Raw genomic sequence first — 23,838 nt, forward strand, 5'->3', positions numbered from 1 at the left:
GGCTCATTTGGGCAGTATATAGATATGAATGCCAGTTTCAGATGGAGAATACTACCAGTAACAAATGGCAGTCTGCCATTTTCATCCTTTGCGCTATGCTTGATGTCGAGATCAAATTTCCTTTTCATCAAGATGCACACACCCTTGGTTTTATTTAGTGCACATGATGATGCAATAAGTTTGTAGTGTTTGTTTTGAAAACAGGCCACATAGCTTTGTCTGAGATGTGTTTCTTGAATTAGGGCAATGTCCGCCTTTTTACGATGTAGGTACTCAAGGACATGCATTCATTTGATAGCGGAGTTAAGTCCATTAACATTAAGTGACAGAATAATCGAGGGTAGCATTTGTGTTACGAACAGTTAAGATCAGTTTCAATATGAGGATAACTGCTGATATAGGTTGATGTGTGATAAAGAATAAAGCTAACATACACCTGCCAAATATTTTGACATTTCACTAATGCTAGTAGAGTTCTAACGTGTAGTAAAAATGTGTCTGTAGAGGAGGGGGTGGGGGAGGGAAAACTATATACAAAAACTGGCACAGACCGCACAGAAATCTTTCTGTAGGCCTGCAAAAACACAAACTTAGATTGATCCGTGGCCAATCCACTCCAACACATGGCTATAGTAGCAGGCACCCACATAATCAACAAAAAAATGAATGGATAATTCTTCAACCTGGTGAATGGGTGAAATTAAAACTTGAGGTTAATGTCAATATAAAAACAAAAACAGGTTTATGTTAGCCCTTCAAACGCTCCCTGAAGAAAAATGATGGCACATAGGACCTTTTCGATAGCCCTAAAGAATGCACTTAAAAACGCTGCATGCATTCAGTAAGTGGCATTGCTTAAACCTAATATTAGCATTAGCCCATGAAAAAGGATGGCACAGAGGAACTTAGGCTATTTGACCTTAGAAAAAACATGTAGTAGCTTATGTATTCAGCCTTAACCTATGGGGGTGACATTGCTATTAATGTAGTTGAAATAAATTTTGTAAAGCTGTAGAACACCCGTAAACATGTCCTTGTGGAAGGGAACAGCCTTCCTTCATTCATTCATGTCCACTAAATTGCCTTCTCCTGCATGTTGATTAATGTTACCACCATGATGCTTGCCCTCGCTGCTTCAGCCAGGGAGAAGAGCGGTAGCTCCGTTGTCACCCAGCACTGTTGCAGGATCCAATCACATTGGCAGGGAGCTGATAAAATCGTCTGCAGCTTGAGGGGAATCAAATGCCACCTTCTTACCACAATGCTCCATCTTCATCAAGGCAGGGTAGATGAGAAACAGTTCCAGGCCCATGGCTGTAGCCTTCTTCATGACAGGACTGAAGCTCTTTCTCTTCACTGTTGTGGGTGGACTGAAGTTGGGAAAGAATAGGAGAGTCGTGTTGTTGGTGTACTTCACTGGATATATTTTGCGTGCACCTTTGAGTATGGCTGATCTGTCCTGCCATCATAGTAGTTTGAAGATAAGGGTGCATGACTTGTTTGTGTTAGCATCACGGCCATCATACCCCCGATGTGCCCGCTCAGTGTCAATGTCCAGACCCACCAGTGATGGAATCCATTTGGGAAGATTAGCCTTGAGATAGCCCACTGTATCAGAGCCCTCTGCCGTTTCTGGTAAGCCAACAATTCTGACATTATTTCTACGACCCCTATCCTCCTGTTAGGACTGGGACTGTTTTGGCCTCTGGAGGCCGCTGTTATTTCCTTTTCTTGTCATGTTTGTTTTGGCCTCTAGAGGCCGCCACTGTTCCTGTGTTTTGTGTTTGTGTTTATTGCCTGTTTGTCTTCATTATCATCACCTGTGTTCAGTTTATTTTGTGTATTAATACTCCTCTGTTTGTTCCCTAGTCACAGAGTCTTTATGCTATGCTGCTAGTGCTAGTTCCCTCTGTCCCATGTACCTTGCCTGTGTCTTAGTATTCTTGGTTTTGTTGCTTTCTTTTGGATTTTGTGGATTTTGTTTTGACCTTTGGATCTTCTGAGTGTTTGAGTTTTTGCCTCTTCTTTTCTTAGTTGGATTTTGGACATTGAACCTTGGGATATTTTTATTTTTGTATATCTTCTGAGCTTTGTATTATTCTTTTTGTTTTTTCCCTTGGATTGTATATATTGTAAATAAACTGTTTTTGATACTCTACTTTCGCCTCACGCCTCTGCACTTGAGTCGTCCCCCTGGTGGCTTAGTGGGGGTTTGCTGGATTATCAAACCAGTGACCCAGGTTCGAATCCCAGCAAAACCCTAACAGAAAGACTCCGTCTTGACCAACTCAGCAGCGGCGTCCTCACTACATTGGCCCCTTCAAAGTTGTGCGCAGGGTGAACCCTGTCTCTTACTGGCTCCAGTTACCACGAACGCTAAGAATCAACCCCACATTCCATGTTTCAGCCCGTATTGTCGTCCACATATGCCCCTGCCCCTAGGAATCCCCTGCATCTTCCAGGGTCAGACTGTGTTCACTGTGCATCGCCTGCTTGGGTCCGTGGTGGGCTCCAATATTTAGTGGACTGGGAGGGCTATGGCCCTGAGGAGCACTGCTGGGTCCCAGCTCGGGACATATTAGATAAGGAACTTTGTCGGGACTTCCATTCGGCCCATCTGGATCGCCCTGGGAACGTCAGGAGACGCTCCTGGGGGGTCCTGTAAGGACTGGGACTGTTTTGGCCTCTTGAGGCCGCTGTTATTTCCTTTTCTTGTCATGTTTGTTTTGGCCTCTAGAGGCTGCCACTGTTCCTGTGTTTTGTGTTTGTGTTTATTGCCTGTTTGTCTTCATTATTGTCACCTGTGTTCAATTTATTTTGTGTATTAATACTCCTCTGTTTGTTCCCTAGTCACGGAGTCTTTATGCTATGCTGTTAGTGCTAGTTCCCTCTGTCCCATGTACCTTGCCTGTGTCTTAGTATTCTTGGTTTTGTTGCTTTCTTTTGGACTTTGTGGATTTTGTTTTGACCTTTGGATCTTCTGAGCGTTTGAGTTTTTGCCTCTTCTTTTCTTTGTTGGATTTTGGACATTGAACCTTGGGATATTTTTATTTTTGTATATCTTCTGAGCTTTGTATTATTCTTTTTGTTTTTTCCCTTGGATTGTATATATTGTAAATAAACTGTTTTTGATACTCTACTTTTGCCTCACGCCTCTGCACTTGAGTCATCCCCCTGGTGGCCTAGTGGGGGTTTGCTGGATTATCACACCAGCAACCTGGGTTCGAATCCCAGCAAAACCCTAACACTTCCAAGTCTGTCAGCTTTGTATTGAGTTGGTCAAACTGTTTCTTTAGGTCGATAACTGATCGTCTGTCCTCTCGTGCAGCCGCATGCACTGAGTCCACTTGGTCTTGGGTGTGTTTAGCAGCTGTAGCCACTCTTTCTAGTTCACCGCTAACTTCCTTTACCACTTCGTTTGTCTTCTGTAGATCTGTGCGTATATCGTGTAAAGCAGGGACCAATATAGAGTCCATAGCTTCCTTAACTGCAGAGGTAACTATTGCATCCAGGGCACTTTGTTGTTCTTGAAGTGCTAGTTTTATGCCGTTAGCAATAGCCGCATTGAGGTCATCTTTAGAGATGGAGGAATCTTTAAACTTTTTCTTTAAAGTGGATTGTTCAACCTCCTTTTTTCGTGATTCTTTAGTTGAAGAGGTGTTCATGGTGGGATAGGCGTCGAAATATCTGATTTATGTGTTAAGATAAATGAAAAATATGACTATATGAGTAGAACTAGAAACTATGCTGGCATTGCCGTCGAAGGGTCACGTGATCTCCCCGCCGGAACTCATCTCATTATCTCTAGCCGCTTTATCCTTCTACAGGGTCGCAGGCAAGCTGGAGCCTATCCCAGCTGACTACGGGCGAAAGGCGGGGTACACCCTGGACAAGTCGCCAGGTCATCACAGGGCTGACACATACACACAGACAACCATTCACACTCACACCTACGGTCAATTTAGAGTCACCAGTTAACCTAACCTGCATGTCTTTGGACTGTGGGGGAAACCGGAGCACCCGGAGGAAACCCACGCGGACAACATGCAAACTCCACACAGAAAGGCCCTCGCTGGCCATGGGGCTCGAACCCGGACCTTCTTGCTGTGAGGCGACAGCGCTAACCACTACACCACCGTGCTGCCCCCCCGCCGGAACTGAGTTCGCAAAACTCTTTTATTTTTAGCTTTTCAGCTTGTTTAAACCCTGGTTAATTCCCATCAGGTGCAGTGATTCCACCACTTACCTTCCCTGACTCCGCCCTCCATTCACAGACCAATGCTTGGCCATGCTCCCGCTGCCGCACTACCACCTCAACCTTTTAAAATGCTGGAATGAGGGGGTCCCCATGGCATTGGCGGTTCTGGAGAAGGTGGAGCTGGGGCCGGAGATAAAAAGGGTAATATCTCAAAGCACTCCGGTCCCTTGTGGAGACCACCTCTCACCGACCCAACTCATGGAGGTAGCCAAGTTGCAGGAGGGATTTTCTGACGTGTTCTCGCCCCTACCCTGCCGAACCCACCTCATAGAACACCACACTGAGACATCTTACCACCTGCCCGAACACAAAAAAAGGTGGGTCAGGACAAACTCAAGGCCATGCTCAAGATGGGCATAATCGAGGAGTCCCACAGTGACTGGAGCAGCCCAGTGGTCCTGGTTCCGACGGGTCGGTTCAGTTTTATATGGACTATAGAAAAGTCAACGTGGTGTCTAAATTTGCCGCATACCCAATGCCTCGCATTGATGAGTTGCTTGATCAGTTATAGACTGGTACCAAAATCCAGAATTGTGACACCCAAAGGCATTTTTGAGACAAAGTCGGCAAACAGTCTTATTTTGTCAATTTGGGTGTGCCAAATTCAAATCTGCAATATGCTGAGCTCTATCTGACCTCTGTTGACCTCTAGAGGTCATTGAACTTTGGGCCTGTAAACGTCTCAGCTGAACCCAGTTTCTCAGCTTTCTAAGGAATGAAATGTACTAAAATGATTAATAAAGTTAGCAAATGGCCTTGTTTGTTAAATGTTTGGGTGCTGAATTCATTTTTCATTTGTAAAACGACATATGACCTCTGATAACCTCAAGGTCATTAAACTTGGCCTATAGGCCTATGCATTTAACGGCATTTTTAAACTGACTTTACTCCCCCAAAAAGAATATGAACAGACAAAAAACAAATAGAAAGGAACAAATACAACATTAAATGCCAGTCCATGTACATGTGACTTACTTTTCACAATGAGAATGCCTAGGCGATCACCTTACATAACATTGCATTACATTTAGCGGTTATTGTTTATACAAAGCTACTGAAAAAAGGACAGATTCAGCAGCATACAAAATGTGGGGGCATACAGGGTATACAGGTTAATCAGGGTTAGTATATATGAGAGTCTTTTTCTTTGTTGTTTGTTTTTTGTAAAGGCTTTACCCCGTTTAAAACAAAACAAAACAAAAAACAAACAACAAAGAAAAAAACTCTCATATATACTAACCCTGATTAACCTGTATGCCCCCACATTTTGTATGCTGCTGAATCTGTCCTTTTTTCAGTAGCTTTGCAAAAAAAATGGCCTTTTCCATGCCGTTTGGGTTGCCCCAATTTGTCACGCTTCCTTTTGGCTTGTTTGGGGCTCTCACTACATTTCAGCAGCTCATGGACAGGATCCTCCACCCTCACACTGCCTACACCACTGCCTACCTCGATGATATCATTATCTATAGCCATGATTGGCTGCAGTACCTGGAACATCTGAGGGCTATTCTAAAGTCACTGAGGCATGTGGGCCTCACAGCTAGCCCGAAAAAGTGTGCAATTGGGCAGGTGGAAGTATGGTATCTGGGGTTCAACTTGGGTCATGGGCAGGTGCACCCCCAAATTAACAAGACTGCAGTGATTGTGGCCTGCCCGAGGAACAAGACCAAAAAGGGGGTGAGTCAGTTCCTGGGGCTGGCTGGCTATTATTGTAGGCTTATACCTAATTATTTGGATGTCACCAGCCCGTTAACTCATCTCATCTCATTATCTCTAGCCGCTTTATCCTTCTACAGGGTCGCAGGCAAGCTGGAGCCTATCCCAGCTGACTACGGGCGAAATGCGGGGTACACCCTGGACAAGTCGCCAGGTCATCACAGCAGCCCGTTAACTGATCTCACTAAAAATGGGGCTCCAGATCCGGTCCAGTGGACAGAGCAGTGCCAACAGGCATTCTCGAAGGTAAAAGCTGCACTGTGTGGGGGGCCACTTTTGCCCTCCCCTGACTTCTTTCTCCCCTTTATTTTGCAGATTGAAGCATCAGACAGAGGGCTGGGGGCCGTTTTGTCCCAGAAGGTGGAAGGTGAGGAGCGCCCCATGCAGTACATCAGTTGTAAACTCTCGATGCATGAAAGCAAGTACAGCACTATCGAAAAAGAGTGCCTTGCCATCAAGTGGGTGGTCCTCGCCCTCTGATACTACCTGTTGGGGCACCCTTTCACCCTCTGTTCAGACCACACTCCCCTCCAGTGGCTCCACCATGAAGGATGCCAATGCACGGATCATCCGTTGGTATCTCGCCCTCCAGCCATTTAAGTTTGAGGTTTTCCACAGGCCGGGGGCGCAGACGGTGGTGGCGGACTTCCTGTCCCATCAGGGGGGGACTGCTTCAGGCCGGACAGCTCCCTGGCCTGCGGAGGGCGGGGTCAGGGAAGGTAAGTGGCTAAGTCATTACACCTGGTGTCAATTAATGTGGGTGTGTGTGTGTGTGTTTGTTGCAGGCATGGAGCATAAAAGGAGGGGGAGAGCAGTGAAGAGTCTATCCCAACTAGAGCACATGTGAGTGTTGTGTGTGACTGTGTGTGAGTAAGGAAAGCTGAAAAGCTAAAGAAAATAAGTAAAATAAAGTGTCTGTGTGAACACCAACTCTCACCTGCTGTGCTTCTGTGCTCCACCCACATCAGCATCCATTACAATATCCATCCATCCATTATCTGTAGCCACTTATCCTGTTCTACAGGGTCACAGGCAAGCTGGAGCCTATCCCAGCTGACTATGGGCGAGAGGCAGGGTATACCCTGGACAAGTCACCCAGTCATCACAGGGCTAACACAGAGACAAACAACCATTCACACTCACACCTACAGTCAATTTAGAGCCACCAGTTAGCCTAATCTGCATGTATTTGGACTGTGGGGGAAACCGGAGCACCCAGAGGAAACCCACGCAGACATGGGGAGAACATGCAAACTCCACACAGAAACGCCTCTGTCGGCCACTGGGCTCAAACCCAGGACCTTTCTGCTGTGAGGCAACAGTGCCAACCACTACACCACCGTGAGTGAAGATATTCATGAAGATATTAAATTTATCACTTGTACAGTGCTAGTAGTACCTTAAATTTAATTGGAATACAAAAATTTCTATTCATCATGCCAAAAGAGTTAAATGTTTTGTGTGAGGAAAAAATGGGTTCAAATATGGCTTTACAGGCAGAAAGGTACAGTGAACATCAGGTTGCTTCCATCCTCAAAATTTCAAAGATGACAGTTCATAAGGACAAGGTCAAGCAGCAGACATTGGAGACAACAAAGTTACAGACTGGCAGAGGGTGAAAATGACTCTCCACTGACTGGGATGATCATCAGCTTTTTTGAATGTCACTCAACAGCCTTAGGATGACATCAAGTGACCTACAAAAAGAATGCAAATGACAGCTGGGGTTAAGCACATGGCAAGGATGGTTCAAAACAGGCTCCTCTGGATGGGACTGAAGTCATACAAAGCTAGAAAAAGGCAAAGAAGAGCAAGGCTGAGGTTTGCTAAAGACCATAAGGATTGGACCATAGATGACTGGAGTAAGGTCATCTTCTCTGATGAGTCCAATTTTCAGCTTTTCCCATCACCTGGTCATCTAATGGTTAGACGGCGACCTGGAGAGGCCTACAAGTCACAGTGTTTCGCACCCATTGTGAAATTTGTTGGAGGATCAGTTATAATCTGGGGCTGCTTCAGCAAGGCTGTAATTTTTTGTTTGTGAAGGACATATGAATCAAGCCATGCATAAGTTTATCCTGGAAAAAAACTTGCTTCCTTCTGTTCTGAAAATGTTCCCTAACTGAGGATTGGGTTTTCCAGCAAGACAATGCTCCATGCCACACAGCCAGGTCAATCAATGTGTGGATGGAGTACCACAAGATCAAGACCCTGTTCTGGCCAGCCCAATCTCCAGACCTGAACCCCATTGAAAACCTCTGGAATGTGATCAAGAGGAAGATCGATGGTCACAAGACATCAAACAAAGCTGAGCTGATTAGATTTTTGCACCAGGAGTGGCATAAAGTCACCCAAGCACAACATGAAAGACTGGTGGAGAGCATGCCAAGATACATGAAAGCTGTGATTAAATGTCAGGGTTATTCCACCAAATATTGATTTCTGAACTCATCGTCAGTTCAGACATTAGTATTGTGTTGTTTAAAATTGAATATGATCTTGATTCCTATTCATTATTCAAGGTCTGAAAACACTTAATCTTTTTTGTTATTTTAACCAGTTGTCATTTTCCGCAAATAAATGCTCTAAGTGACAATATTCTTTTGTGGAATTTGGGAGAAATGTCAGTAGATTATGGAATGAAATAAAAATGTTCATGTTCCTCAAACACATACCAATGTAGGTACAGTCACCGTCCCGTCTAGAACCACAAATCCCATCAACTAACTTCCGCGATGACCTACGTCACGCCTGGGCAGGATTACCTACGTCACATCCCCCCTTGACTCCATAAGTGACTTAGTCATTGTAGCGGGTTTAACGTGTGGGTGGAGCACAGAAGACGGCAGGACAGAGATCAGGATTAAATATCGTGCTTTTATTGCCGCACTTTTCAGTTGGGCACACACCAAGCAACACTCTGAGATTCACACACACGCACACTCGTGAATCTCCTCTCGGCGAGCTCCCCTCCGCTCTCACTCTCCCTCCTTAAATAGGGCGCGGTTTACTGGGGAGAACACACACAAACACAGGTTAATTACACTCAGGTGAAGCGATTCTGCCACTTACCTTCCCCAACTCCGCCCTCCTGTCACAGACCGGCGCTTGACCATGCCCCCGCTGCCACAGTCATCTTCCGTTCTTCCTCTTTTGGCGCTGTGGACTCCGCATCATACAGACATAGACACCCGCTCATCAGAACATCTGAGATCAAGATGTCTGCCTTGCAAGAAAAGGAAAACTCAGCTCGCTTTCGTATACCACTAGCCATGGTAAAAATACTTAAGTTGCGCCCTCATATTGAGTTACAACCGGTTTTTATTTGATTATTATAAGTAATGTTACGACTGCAGCCCAAGCAGTTAATTAAAAGTTAGAAGCGACCGGATTCCTTCTGACTTAATCGCTGTGCACATTATCGGCAGAGACTTTCCATCACGAAAGACGAAGCTTCAGGATATCTCCACATATCCTGCAGCGAAACTTCAGGAAATCTCTGCACATCCCGCATCGAGATATCGATTACTGGAAGTAAGGCTGGCATTTGGGCAAATTAGTCTTAGGAATTAGCTTTATGAAGTAGTGTGAATTTAAACTCAGAAACTGTTTAATTGTGCATACTGATCCTTATGTTCTACATTGCTCTCTCTCTCTCTGTTGTTTCAAAAAGATAAGCTGTTGCATGCTCTTTGCTATCTTCTCTAACATCCTTTAATTTCATTATTACACATATTTTGACCTCATCAAGATTTCAGTGAATTTGGTAATTTTATAGTGTAGTGGATTAGCAACTACGGCTAATTCCTTTGTCTCAAGAGACCACGAGGTGATTCTCACCTCCCCCCCACACACCTTAGATAAGATTCCAATCCCTCTCATACACACACACTCACACACACACACACACACACATACATACAAACACACACACACACAGACACACACACACAACACACACACAGTACTACCTCACCATTTATGCTTGTGTATATATATATTGATGCTGAACGTATTGAATGTATTTCAACTGCTATTACCCAATTTAGTATCATTGTTATAATAAATTCAATTAGTTTGTTAAACTGTGTCTGTTTGTTGCTACTATATACTTGAAGTCACACAATCTCAAAGAACTCCAAAATTGCCTTCACCCAAGTGTATATGAGTGCTATTGGCTGTCTATGTAATACAGTAAGTAATACATTATTCCTGCATCAGTAGTGATCATAATAATTTGGAATATACCATAGTCTAGCTGTTTGGTAATTTATTATTAAACACCAAAATTAATGGTATTATTTAATAAGACTGATTTAATGAAACTGATCACTTAAGACCAATAGCACCCACATATTTATTGGTGCCCCATGTGAGGAGATTGGTTTGTTGACTTCTTGAATATTGTTGCAACAACAGATAAATTATCAGTTGATTAAGCAACTGCCAAGGTACTGTATATCCCCAGGTGTGTTAAACGGTTAACAGTAGCGTGATAACCATATCACAAAATACGAATAACCTATTAATAACTTAGGATAAGAGATAGCATTTCCAAACAAAAACAAACTTTATTAATTGATTAATTAATTACATAGTTAATATTAATTAATAATAATAATTAATTAATTAATTAATTAACTCATTGATTAATTAATTACCTAATATCCAACCTAAGTAAAATGGCATCCCCTCGCGTCTCAGAGGTTGAAGACTACGCTCAAGATGTGTCTCTCTTTGATGTCATCGCAGACCTCATTCACTGCTCTGCCTCCGAAAGAACAAACATTAGGAACATGAGTAAGGGTGAATGCCAAAGTAACATAAATAACTCAATAAAGCATATGAGAGATTCAAAAAGAACAACTATTAGTGTCTAAGAAGCACTAGGTAGGCTATTCCTGTTACACTTCCAAGATACTGATTTAGAAATCAGATACCTCCGCTGAGAGGTTGAAAGGCTAACCATCAGCAACGCCAAGCTGGCAGCCGATAACAATGATTTATATAGGGAGCGTGAGCTCTTGAAAAACTCCCTTGGTGATTGCACCAAAAGGCTAGAGAAAGCCAAAAAGGCTGCTAAAAGGGCTGCCAAGGAGCAGACCCCCCAAGAAGGGTGCAAGGGGCATGAAAGACCCCCAGCAATGCGCCGAAGCTCAGAGCGGGAAGAGGCGTCCAAACCGGACACCATGGATTACCTGGTCGAGGACCAGACCTCCCGCCAAACTCCATCAACTCGCTACATGACTCCTTCGTCGTTTAGCCAAGGTGGAGTCATACTGCGCTCATCTCGAGCCCAGACCCATAGCACACCCAGGTCAGTGTGCTACAGTATCCCTGATCCATCTTCGGATGAATCAGACTACGAATCTCGTGCAAAACGGGAGCAATACCAGAGTAGCTCAGATAGTGAGTACTCAGGAGAGCGAAGGAGGCCGCAGAAGGACATGCACCAAGTCCTTCGCATACAGCAAATTGACCTACTTGCCAAAGATGTTGAGTGATTCGATCCTGACGATAAAAGAACAAATGTAAATGATTATTTGTGAGAAATTGACCGATGCCTGATGGATCTGCCGAAAGCCACAATGCGAGAGAAACTTAAACTGATCTGGAAGACCTCCAGTAGCAGCGTTCGTGCCTTTTTAGAGACACTACCCCCAGACGTTCGCGATAGCTATTCGAAACTTCGCAATTACATGAGGGAAGAATATGCGCCATACACGGATGAAACCTCCGCGACATTGTGTGCAATACAGATTAAACAGAAACAGTCTGAGGTGCCTCGTGAATATTATAGATGGCTATGTACTGCCTATTTCCAGGGTAGTAGCGCACCAGGCTTGGAAGAAGATAGAGGCTTCAAATCCCTCTTCTTACATAACCTCCACCCAAGCGTGCAGACTCAAGTCACACTGACGTGTCGACAAGGTTTCTACTCGATGAGGGAAATTAGGCAACTAGCCCAAATGACCTGGGAGACCACTGTCAAAACCACAGACAGAAACAATGATGAACCAAGGGTCCTTAGTCTTCAGGGTGCAGACTGGCCCCCACTAGCCTTAGAAGGAGGTGAAGCTCCAAAAGGGGGACCCACCTGGAGAAATCCTGGTCCGAACCGCCCCTTGCCGAGCCATCACCAGGGTGAGTGGAAGAATAGGCAAGGTAAGGCCAGGAGAGACCGAGGGCAAGGCCACAATGACCATGGCAACTGCCCATCATATGAAAAGGGTCATAAGGAACAAGGCAGTTGGCAGCAAGATCGTCATCCCCGCTCTGGCCAGAGATGGCAGGAGCGCTCCGACCGTAGCTTTACACGTGGGGGTAGAGGTGACTGACACAGTGACTCAGACCAACCTGGTGAGTTCCGCTCAGAGCTGGATTCTTTGAAAGCCCAGTTGGCTGAGATTAAAGGACTGTTACAGAAGAGGTCAGACCCCTCAACAGATAAAACAAAAGAGCCCAAGAAAGATGACAAAGGCTACCCGCTGGCATGACTAGGCCAGGAACCATGAGTATATCTCGTAAAATGTGGAGGAGATCCCTGTGAAACAGCAGGCAATGGTCAGGATGTATGCCCCCCCCCCCCGGTGGTGAAGGCAAACACACAAAACGCACCTCTCATGTGTGCTAAAGTCTTTGCCACCATCTCTCAGACATGGCTCTCACAAGGTGACCCAATCCCAACCAAGCCCTGCAACATAAACTTGGTCAGCTTCACACAAAACAAAGCCCCAGTAACACAAATGGCATGGTTGGACCGCACATTCCAAGGCATGTCAATCATACATCCCACTTACATCTGCTCTGTGGGTACGGAAAAACTACTGACTGGCCAAGACCTACTCGACAGGTTGGCGCCACTCATTGATTGTCGTCGCAGTCAATTATGGGCCCAAATCACGACTCCACAGTCGTTGGATCCCACAAAACATGCACAAGCCCGTTGCGATGAGATTAGTGCAGACACTGACCAACCAAGCCCCATGGGAGACCAAATTTCTGATGAACTTCAGTTCACGTCTTTGTACACCGAGTCTGGTGTCGAAACACCCGACATCGTGATTCCCCCTAGTGGCCACAATTCTTTGGAAAACCACGCCTCTTTCCTGTGTTCATTGAGTAACTCAACCTCAGCTATGTACTGCCCTATCCTATCAGGTGAAGTGCGAATCAATGGGACCACGGTCCTCAATGCAGCTATGACGCTTTGGTCTGAGAAATCAGCCATCAGCCAGACTGTGTTTGACACGCTGTGTCAAAGCCATTCCTGCCCCGTATTCATGCAGAAAAGCCTCCCTCTATCCATTGACTCAGACAAAGGCACCCATTTCACTGCTGGTGTAATGGCTGCGCTGTGGAACATGTTCGGCGTTGAGGCAAAATTCCATATCGCGTACCACCCTCAATCCTCTGGTCAGGTTGAACAAGCCAATCAAACCATTGTGAGCATGCTGCGGAAGTATGTCACCCACCATGGTAAAGATTGGGATGTGAAACTTCCCTTGGTGCTAATGGCCATTAGGTCCACCCCTCATCACACCACTGGAGTCACACCCTTTGAGATGATGACTGGGCGGGAGATGGTTCTCCCACTGCATCTCCTGTACAGACCAGAGGACATGAGCGTTGCAACTGCATACACCGCACATCAATATGTCGCGGACCTACAACGCCACCTACAGTCAACCTTTGCATGGGCCCAAAAGAATCTCGAAACGAGCGTAAAAGGACAAAAGGCCTACTACGACCGAATCTTAAAGAAGTTCCTACCATACTGGTCGGGACCTTTCGATCGTGGGAAAACCGTTCCCCGTCGCGTATCGTATTAGGACATCCAGGCCTAATCAAACGCCCTCATATCGATGGGTCCATAGCAATCAAATCAAGTCTTTTGAACAGTTCTCACTCCAAAAGGGGGTGGACGATAGTTAGGCCCATCCTGTCCACCTAGCTTGTACGCCTCACTCACCCATAAGCATACACTAATTATTCCCAGTTACATTTACCAACCCAATAAAGTTGCTCTAATCCATAACACTGTGCATGCCGTAGACAAATTGGCCAAAATAATCAAGAACAAGATCAAATACGTCTGAGTAATAAGTGATTTGATGCAAGACCTGCTTAGAGAAATTAGCAGCTCAATCAGTCCCCTGAGTAGTGGTAAAATCCCACCGTATCTGATACCCCTTAGCATGGTAGATAAAATACTAAAATCCGCTACTACTACTAATGTGTATTCATTGCAAATACACCTGGCCTATAGTCTTGGCAGTGCTATTCCCATTTTTGTGAATCCACAAGACTTAGAGATAGGATTCATGCTGAACCTACCCGTTATTGAGAAAAACAACATATATAGACTCAAGTCTGTCCTCAATGTGGGTTTCTGGAAAAACAATGTCCATATACGCATACAGACACCACCCATGGTAGCATTCCATGATGACAACCCCTCTGTCTACTTTATTCCCAACCTAGAGATGTGCACCTCCACTAAAGACATCCACTGGGTCTGCCCAAGCAACCCATTCATTAGAGACACTACAGATCGCCTGTGTGGTTTGAGGGCAAAAGCGCCCGAACAAAAGTGTGTAGGTCAAATGTCCGCAAAGGATGAGGATATGGAAACTAAAGTAGAGAGAGCTGGTAATCACTGGGTTGTTAACACTCCAAAAACTGAAGTCTTGATGTCATATGATCAGCATGACACAGCCGCCAGAATGAAAATCCCAAACCAAACGGTGTTCCTTAGTGTAAGGCAAGGCAAGGCAAGTTTATTTATATAGCACATTTCATACACAATGGCAGTTCAATGTGCTTTACAGAAGCAAAAACAAAAACAGTAAACAACAGAGAAATAAAATTACATAAAATAATTTTATTTTTGTTCTAAAACAATTAATTAAAAGAATTAAAAGAATTAAAGGAAAATAATAAGAATTAAACAATAGTAGAAATAAAATAATAAAATGCCAAAAAGAAAAAGGAGAAAAAGAAAAAGAAACCAGCGGAATAAAATAGAATAAAATTAAAGTAAATTTAAAACATGCAGAGAAAGTAAAGATTATAAAATATGTAAAAATATTAATTATTTAACAGAAAGCATCTGAAAACAGCTTGGTCTTTAACCTAGATTTGAAGCTGCCAACAGCAGGAGCATTTTTAATGTCCTCTGGCAGTTGGTTCCATAGCTGTACTGCATAGTAGCTAAAAGCTGCTTCACCACACTTTGTTTTAACAACTGGTTTTAATAGTAAATTTTTCTGTTGCGATCTGGTAGATCTGATTGGGTTAGGCCGCTGCAACATATCAGAGAGGTAATTGGGCCCTGTACCATTTAGAGATTTGTATACCAGCAGCAATACTTTGAAGTCAATTCTGTAGCTTACTGGAAGCCAGTGAAGGGACCTTAGAATTGGAGTAATGTGCTCTGTTCTTTTTGTTCGTGTGAGAACCCTCGCCGCTGCATTTTGAACCAGCTGAAGTCGTTTGATGGTCTTTTTTGGCAAGCCTGTGAAAAGGCCATTGCAGTAATCAACCCTACTAGAGATGAAGGCATGTATTAGTTTTTCCAGATCATTTTTTGACATAAGTCCTCTTAGTTTGGAAATGTTTTTTACTACATGGAGCCACCATTCACGTAGGTGATATCACCCTACACCATCTTAGTACTGACAGGTATGATTCTGAGATTGAAATGATAGACGCATTTCAAGGTTATGATCTTGAGATCAATAACACCCTCCAACAGCAACTACTGGTTGAAGGGACCAAAATGGTGAAATTTAGTTTAGGCCAGACTGGAATTTTGACTATGGTCTCCCGCTACCAGGTCAGAGAGTCATCTGATCTAGGGTCTAATATAAGTCTGATTGCTTTGGGACTTCTCCTCAGTGGCTGGGTCTTAACCGCTGGCATCGCATACATGCCACACAAATACATAAGAACACTACACGCTGGATAAGATGGTCTGCGTCCCTGACAGCTTTAGCCGCAGTAGCGCACGCTTTCTGGCCAGACCACCCAGTGCTATTACCTTTCCAGAAGATTAGGCTTACTAACCCAAGCACTAATACTTCTTTTCTTTCCCTCATTCCTCCTCTTTTCTTGTTTTTATGCATAGGAAATGAAGTAACTATGTAGTGGTTAATGTTTTTTTTTTTTTATAGATGTGATTTTGACCTAGTTAGATAGTGATTATATGCCCAAATGCTTATAGCCTGATATTGGCCCAAATGCCTATGCCTCCAACTGTCTTACTAGGACTCATGAGTTTACACAGGTTTCACAGGACATCATGGACTGTACAGAGGACGCCACCTCAAGGACTATGGACATGTGGACCGTACTGTACTGTGCTCTCAGTGCTACGACTCCGTCATACCCCTGAGACAAAAAGGGGGAATGTAGGTACAGTCACCGTCCCGTCTAGAACTACAAATCCCATCAACTAACTTCCACGATGACCTACGTCATGCCTGGGCGGGATTACCTACGTCACATCCCCCCTTGACTCCATAAGTGACTTAGTCATCTTCCGTTCTTCCTCTTTTGGCGCTGTGGACTCCGCGTCGTACAGACATAGACACCCGCTCATCAGAACATCCGAGATCAAGATGTCTGCCTTGCAAGAAAAGGAAAACTCAGCGCGCTTTTGTATACCACTGGCCATGGTAAAAATACTTAAGTTGCACCCTCATATTGAGTTACAACCGGTTTTTATTTGATTATTATAAGTAACATTACGACTGCAGCCCAAGCAGTTAATTAAAAGTTAGAAACGACCGTATTCCTTCTGACTTAATCGCTGTGCACATTATCGGCAGAGACTTTCCCTCACGAAAGACGACGCTTCAGGACATCTCCACATATCCTGCAGTGAAACTTCGGGAAATCTCTGCACATCCCACATCGAGATATCGATTACTGGAAGTAAGGCTGACAATCGGGCAAATTAGTCTTAGGAATTAGCTTTATGAAGTAGTGTGAATTTAAACTCAGAAACTGTTTAATTGTGGATACTGATCCTTATGTTCTACATTGCTCTCTCTCCGTTGTTTCAAAAAGATAAGCTGTTGCTTGCTCTTTGCTATCTTCTCTAACATCCTTTAATTTCATTATTACACATATTTTGACCTCATCAAGATTTCAGTGAATTTGGTAATGTTATAGTGTAGTGGATTAGCAACTACGGCTAATTCCTTTGTCTCAAGAGACCATGTGATTCTCACCTCCCCCCCACACACCTTAGATAAGATTCCAATCCCTCTCATACACACACACACACACACACACACAGTACTACCTCACCGTTTATGCTTGTGTATATATATTGATGCTGAACATATTGAATGTATTTCAACTGCTATTACCCAATTTAGTATCATTGTTATAATAAATTCAATTAGTTTGTTAAACTATGTCTGTTTGTTGCTACTATGAAGTCACACAATCTCAAAGAACTCCAAAATTGCCTTCACCCAAGTGTATATGAGTGCTATTGGCTGTCTATGTAATACGGTAAGTAATACATTATTCCTGCATCAGTAGTGATCATAATAATTTGGAATATATCATAATCTAGCTGTTTGGCAATTTATTATTAAACACCAAAATTAATGGTATTATTTAATAAGACTGATTTAATGAGACTGATCACTTAAGACCAATAGCACCCACACCTGTAAAACTAGAGAAACTGTAATTTTGTAGTGGTCCCTTAATTTTTCCCTGAGCTGTGTGTGGTGTGTGTGTATATATATATATATATATATATATATATATATATATATATATATATATATATATATATATATATACACAGCTCTGCTAAAAATAAAATTTATATATATATATATATATATATATATATATATATATATATATGTATGTATGTATGTATGTGTGTGATGTGTGTGTGTGTGTATATATATATATATATATAAGTTGCTTTTAAACAATCAATGTGTTGGTCTCTTTCAGTGGAGTCAGAATGGAATGTTTAAATGCAATTTTCTCCTCTTTCAATTTTTGGGACTTTAATACTTGGTCTGAATACTTGAGTTCACATTCAGGAATGATTCTGGAATTTTTTGGGGGAATGGCTCAATTACAGATTTGCTTTCGCAGTGAAGAATTCCTTCTGAACTTCAGATCGATTGTGCAGTTCTACTCATCACTTTTGACTTGCTTTTTTTATGTCATCCATGTAACAACTGGGTTTCACAAAATGTTCATTAGATTTGTGTGTGCAACTGAAAGCTGTTTTAGCCAGATTTGTCTTTGAAAAAGAATGCATTTGTATTGAAGAGCACAAGTGTTAATTAGACAGTTATTTAAATTGCAATTTGAGCCCATATCAGAATGAGAAATGCTTTAATATTAGTGCATTAGTTTATTTCAATTTTTTTTATAATCACAGTCCATGAAGTAAAAGAGAAACTCAAACAGAGATCCCATTCAGTTTGAAAGTGACGTACGTCCTTGGATATTTGCCACAGCACCGACCATAAGTGTTAAATGTTCTCATGTTCCTGAGGAATAAAAACAGACTTGTGAATGATATTTTATACTGTAGGTATTTTATATTCCTGTTTTTACAGATAATTACTAACATAAGTTAAATATGGGATATAAGTGTTATTATTGTACACAGATTCTTTAGTAGTAGTAGTAGTAGTGTTGAAAATTTGACATAAATAGGATAAAAACTAAAGGAGAGCACTGTGTTTGAATGGTACTCACAGCACTGATAGAGTCTGTTGATTCTAATAATGTCATTTTGGCTCATTTCTCTGGCCAGGCCAATTGCTACATTGCTGTAGGGGATGGGCTCCATAGTGGGTAGACCATTCTTAGAGAATGCAGTTCTGAAAAGAAATGATAGATAGATAGATAGATAGATAGATAGATAGATAGATAGATAGATAGATAGATAGATAGATAGATAGATAGATAGATAGATATAAATCAGTACACATAGGATAACAATGAAAACACTAATATATAGTGTGTCTTGCAGTCTGTTTTATGTGAGGATATACTATCATTTAATAACAGTTACCTTTAGAAACTGGAATGTAAGCAAATGATCATTGTTCACGCATAGAGCAGTAGGATATAGAAAATTTTAAATGGACTTGATTATTAATAGTACTTACTCCTTAAATTAAACACCATAAACTACAGGCCAAATATTGGAAAGCTTTGTAAAAATATGAGTTAAATCAACATTTTCCAAGAGATGATGTAGAATAATTAATCAATTATCTGAAAGAAAACTAAATAATTAATTGATATGTAATACTTTAGTACTTTAAGAGACTATAATACACAACAATAATGTAATATGTTTAAGAAATACACTTCTTCTTACATTCAGATGATGTAACCTTGATATATTTTTTTTAAATATACAGTATATTGTTGCCATTTTCTTTAGTGCCATTAGTAAAACTGATCACACAATAATTACCAAAGTGTGCTTGGTGTGAGATAGAAAGTGTACTTGGTATACTCTCCTGATAGTTCTAATTTATTTAACCAACCTAACAAACATTCTGTGTAGAGGGACAGAAAAGGGAGTAAGTAATGTTTCCAGTTGCAAGGAAACATGGCCAAACTTTGGTGGAAATTATTTGTACTTGAGAGTCCACCTATTCTAAATAAAAAAAAGGCATTATGATAAAATAGCACTCTTTCAGGGTTAGATTTAAACCTGGGCTAATTGGTTAGTGACTGACCTGTGATACTGCATGACAGAGTCATAGTCATAGGGAGTTCCCTGGTTCAGAGTGGCAATCTTTTCAAAGTTATACTTCATGTCTGGTGAAAGAAAAAAAATTAACTGGTATAATAATATGGCATATATATATATATATATATATATATATATATTTTTTTTTTTTACAGTTTACATGCTTTTCCAGTGATTGTTTTTCTGACTTTTCAATTTTTTCTTCTTATTATTTTTTTTTTAAATTTGCATCTGCTTGAGACAGAGAAAAATATTGAAACTATACTGTCAATAATATTTTCCCAGACGACACGGATGTGGTAGTCACGGTCAGTGCGGGTCTGTTCATGGTTAAAGCCCAGAGCGTGAAGTAGCTCATGTTGGACAGTGTTGTGATAGATACAGCCACTGCGATCCAGAGACACTGTCTGACCATGACCAAGCCGTCCAACATAGGAGTAGCATCTATAAAGTACACAGAGATTGAATTATCAATCATGTACCCTGAATCTAATCACAATTTTATTTAATCTACTGTATATTTCAGGCTGTAATTATAATTTCAGTTTTGATGCAAACTGAATTTTAATTTTGTTTTTTTGTGTAGATTAATTTTCTAATGTCAGTTGCATTCTACTTCTATTTTTGAATGTGATTTATACCCGCTACGTGACTCAATGCTGATATAATCCCTCTCATTGTAGCGTGGAACAAAACGAATGCATGTAACTGATGCAAAGGAATCTAGCCCTCGCTGGATGACCTGCAGCTCACGGGAGGCTGAGGAAGCAAATTCTACGTTACGCAGTCTATAACATTGCAATGGATTCATACACTTCCAAGCAGAAACAAGACAGATTTTAAAGCTAATGTCAGTCACAATAAGTTGAGTAATATTGGTCAGTTGATGGCAGTGTCTTATTGTCAGGTTTTATAATAGAGCTAGATCTCAAAACAGAAAAAGAAAATTTGAAGGCATTAAAAAAAACTACACAGCATGCACAATTACTAAAAGATGGAATTATTTCATATATTTCCTGGTATGTATAACAAGTTTAGGTACAGTATCAGTGACATACTGAAGTGGTTGGCAATGACATAGGGCACATAGACCAGTCCATCAACAGACTTGGGCCACTTGCAGTTAGCAGATGTGCAGGGATCAGCATTCCTCCCATTTTCATCAACAACTGCAATGTCCCCAATAACTGTTGGTTCGTCGGCACCACGAACTACCACACAGAACAAAGAGAATAAATGGATTACATTTGAGTGCATGTACAAAGAATTGTGTCATACACTGCCAAGATTAAAATGCAATTAGTGTGTGTATGTGTGCAGGGGTTTGGATATACCAATGTCTCGATTAGCCCTCTCTAGGAGCTCTCCCACAGACAACACTAACAATGAATGAATTTAGTTAGTTAAAGTATTATTTACAAATTACATTAATTTGCATATATTATCAAAATGTAATTAATAATCACTTACCAGGCTATATGAAAACCATTTGGACAAGAAAGACAAATATAAAAGAGACATAAAAGTCTAGTTATAAAAGAGTAATCTGTATATGTGCTTGTATGTGTAAGAATGTTTCATGGCTGTATTATTTTTTGTGTGTGCTTTTAATGTAGTGTATATTGTGTGATGATCCACTTTTTTCTATATGCTGAAGATTTTTTTGTTTCGAATCAAAAGATGAATACGAGATGAATGATCAGACTTTCAGCTTCCATTTAGATGTGTTAATCAGCTTATAACACGGCACCATTTGTTTGAACTCACCCATTTTTCAAGTGATCACAAATATTCAAACGTGACTCAGCCCTGGTTTTCACCTGTCTATGGAAGAAAAGCAACCCATTTTTGAAACTGGGAAAAGAGGTAACATCAATCAGAGCCATTGTACAAGCATTTGTCATAGCCAGTAAAACAATTTGGAATGTCCAGAAAAAGAAGGAAACCACCAGACTTTGAACAGGTCAGCCAAGGAAAACAACAGTAGCTGATTGAGCAGTTGAATTTGCAAAGAAATAAGACATGAGCCACAAATTTGTGGAACCAAAATAAACCTCTACCAAAGTGATGGACAAAGAAAGGCTCTGCTCATGATCCAAAATATACAAGCTCATCGGTCAAGCATAGTGGAGGCAGTGTCATGGACTTGGACTTCTGGAATGAGCACATAATCTTTATCAATGATGTAACTAATGATGGTCTGAAACTTAAACTGAACTTATTGCAGAATACATTCAGATGTCAACAGAAACTTTCTGCCTGCCAATTTACAGGGAAATGCTTCCGATCTAATGGGGAAGAACTTCATCATGCCATTGACCCTAAACACAATGCCAAAACAATAAAGGACTTCATCAGGGGGGAAAAAAGTGGAAAGTTTCAGACTGGCCAAGTCAATTACCCAACTGAGCATTCATTTCACCTCTTGAAGAGGAGACACAAACCCTCAACCAAAAAAAAGCATTACCGTATGAGGTATAAAGTACTGAATGAGGCTGTGAAAAACCAGGAAAAGCATCTCATCTCATTATCTCTAGCTGCTTTATCCTTCTACAGGGTCGCAGGCAAACTGGAGCCTATCCCAGCTGACTACGGGCAAAAGGCGGGGTACACCCTGGACAAGTCGCCAGGTCATCACAGGGCTGACACATAGACACAGACAACCATTCACACTCACATCTCCGGTCAATTTAGAGTCACCAGTTAACCTAACCTGCATGTCTTTGGACCATGGGGGAAACTGGAGCACCTGGAGGAAACCCACACGGACAGAACATGCAAACTCCGCACAGAAAGGCCCTCACCGGCCACGGGGCTCAAACCCAGACCTTCTTGCTGTGAGGCGACAGCGCTAACCACTACACCACTGTGCCAGTTGGCCTGGTGGTTAGCATGTCCGCCTCTTGAGCGCGAGTTCTATTCATGGTTGGGTCATACCAAAGACCATTATAAAAATGGTGCCGTCTGGCAAGGCATGCTGCAATACAAATGCGAGTGGGGAGTCAAACTCTCGTGGTTACCAGAGGACTAGCCCCCCACTGTAACCCTAGCTATGAAATAGGCGAGAGGCCAAGGGAAATGGAGATTGGCACCACATGGCGTGGGAAGAGACTTTTTGATTTACTTTAAGACTATCTGTTCCTATATTTTTGCTCACCTAAAAATTGGATGGTCTGCCACTAAAGGTGCTATGTTCCAAGTTGTTTAAGACATCTACATGTAAATATCAGGAAATGAAAGCTGAAATGCTGATTTATCATCTCATATTCATCATTTGATCTCAAACCCAAATGTTTTCAGTGTATAACAAAAACAAAAGAACTGGCCTCGCCAGTACAACACTTTCAGAGGGGACATTAATAGTGATCTATTGTTACACTTAATGGTTATTCACTATGAACACAAACATATTTTAACTGTTTTTGTATATTTTCAGTTTCAACGACAATTAATAATTTTATTTACTTTAATTGATTATTTACATCAGATAATTTTTTTTTTAATTTTGTTATATTTGTTTATATTTTTCTTTAATAATTTTGGTTAACAGCAACAGCCCTTTGCTATGTGTGCCTTTCTCTCACCTCTGACTCAGCTCTCACAGAGCTGACCAGTAACATGGCCACAAGACACACAGTCAGCTTATACATTGTCAGCATGGTTAGCAACCTGCAATAGAAATCATCATACAACACCACTACTGGCAATTGGTTTGCATATTGCTTTTAAGATTCACTCTCAATTATATTTCAAGGTTGAACAGTGAAATTCAGTCATATATTGCTGAAATAAAAGAATTGTTTTATTGTATTAGAGCATCTACTGACAGCATTTAGTTTATAGAAACTGATCTAGAATTTTCAGAGACAATATAAAAGCAACTATGGTAACATAATTATGAGCTTGTGCATATTTATGTTTGTTGCTTTTTCAGCAATAGAAAATTATCGTTGACCTATAAATTGTCATGAATATGGCATTCACCTTACCTCAAACACCCAGAAATAAAACAACTTTTGTCAGTAAAGGGTGTTTTTATATCCTTCTACACATATCAAACTTGATAACCAGTATCAGTTTATTTAAAAATGTTCTGGTGAAA

The 23,838-nt window shown here is 41.6% G+C and overlaps 1 protein-coding gene across 1 annotated transcript; it reads right to left on the reverse strand.

The window, feature by feature from the left end:
- Positions 1-1,192: 1,192 nt before the first annotated feature.
- On the reverse strand, positions 1,193-23,395 carry LOC132874999 (low choriolytic enzyme-like). Its single transcript, XM_060911550.1, has 9 exons — positions 23,328-23,395; positions 21,883-21,890; positions 21,071-21,115; positions 20,795-20,947; positions 20,378-20,495; positions 20,002-20,180; positions 19,723-19,804; positions 18,725-18,849; positions 1,193-1,416 (listed from the first exon to the last, which is right to left on the reverse strand). Exons 1-9 carry the CDS (start codon positions 23,393-23,395, stop codon positions 1,193-1,195), a joined length of 1,002 nt encoding a protein of 333 aa, XP_060767533.1.
- Positions 23,396-23,838: the final 443 nt, after the last annotated feature.

Source organism: Neoarius graeffei, chromosome 27 (genome assembly GCF_027579695.1).
Source record: "Neoarius graeffei isolate fNeoGra1 chromosome 27, fNeoGra1.pri, whole genome shotgun sequence".
Classification (NCBI taxonomy): Eukaryota; Metazoa; Chordata; class Actinopteri; order Siluriformes; family Ariidae; genus Neoarius; species Neoarius graeffei.

What these genes read in the sequence shown, in the direction of transcription:
- LOC132874999 (XM_060911550.1), bottom strand. Translation starts at nt 23,395, where the DNA reads ATGCTGACAATGTATAAGCTGACTGTGTGTCTTGTGGCCATGTTACTG. An exon ending in CTGGGAAAATATTATTGACA is followed by an intron (nt 19,805 to 20,001) that starts GTATAGTTTCAA and finishes TTCTTTCACCAG; the next exon opens with ACATGAAGTATAACTTTGAA. An exon ending in CAACAGACTCTATCAGTGCT is followed by an intron (nt 1,417 to 18,724) that starts GTGAGTACCATT and finishes AAATATATCCAG; the next exon opens with TGAAGTACACCAACAACACG.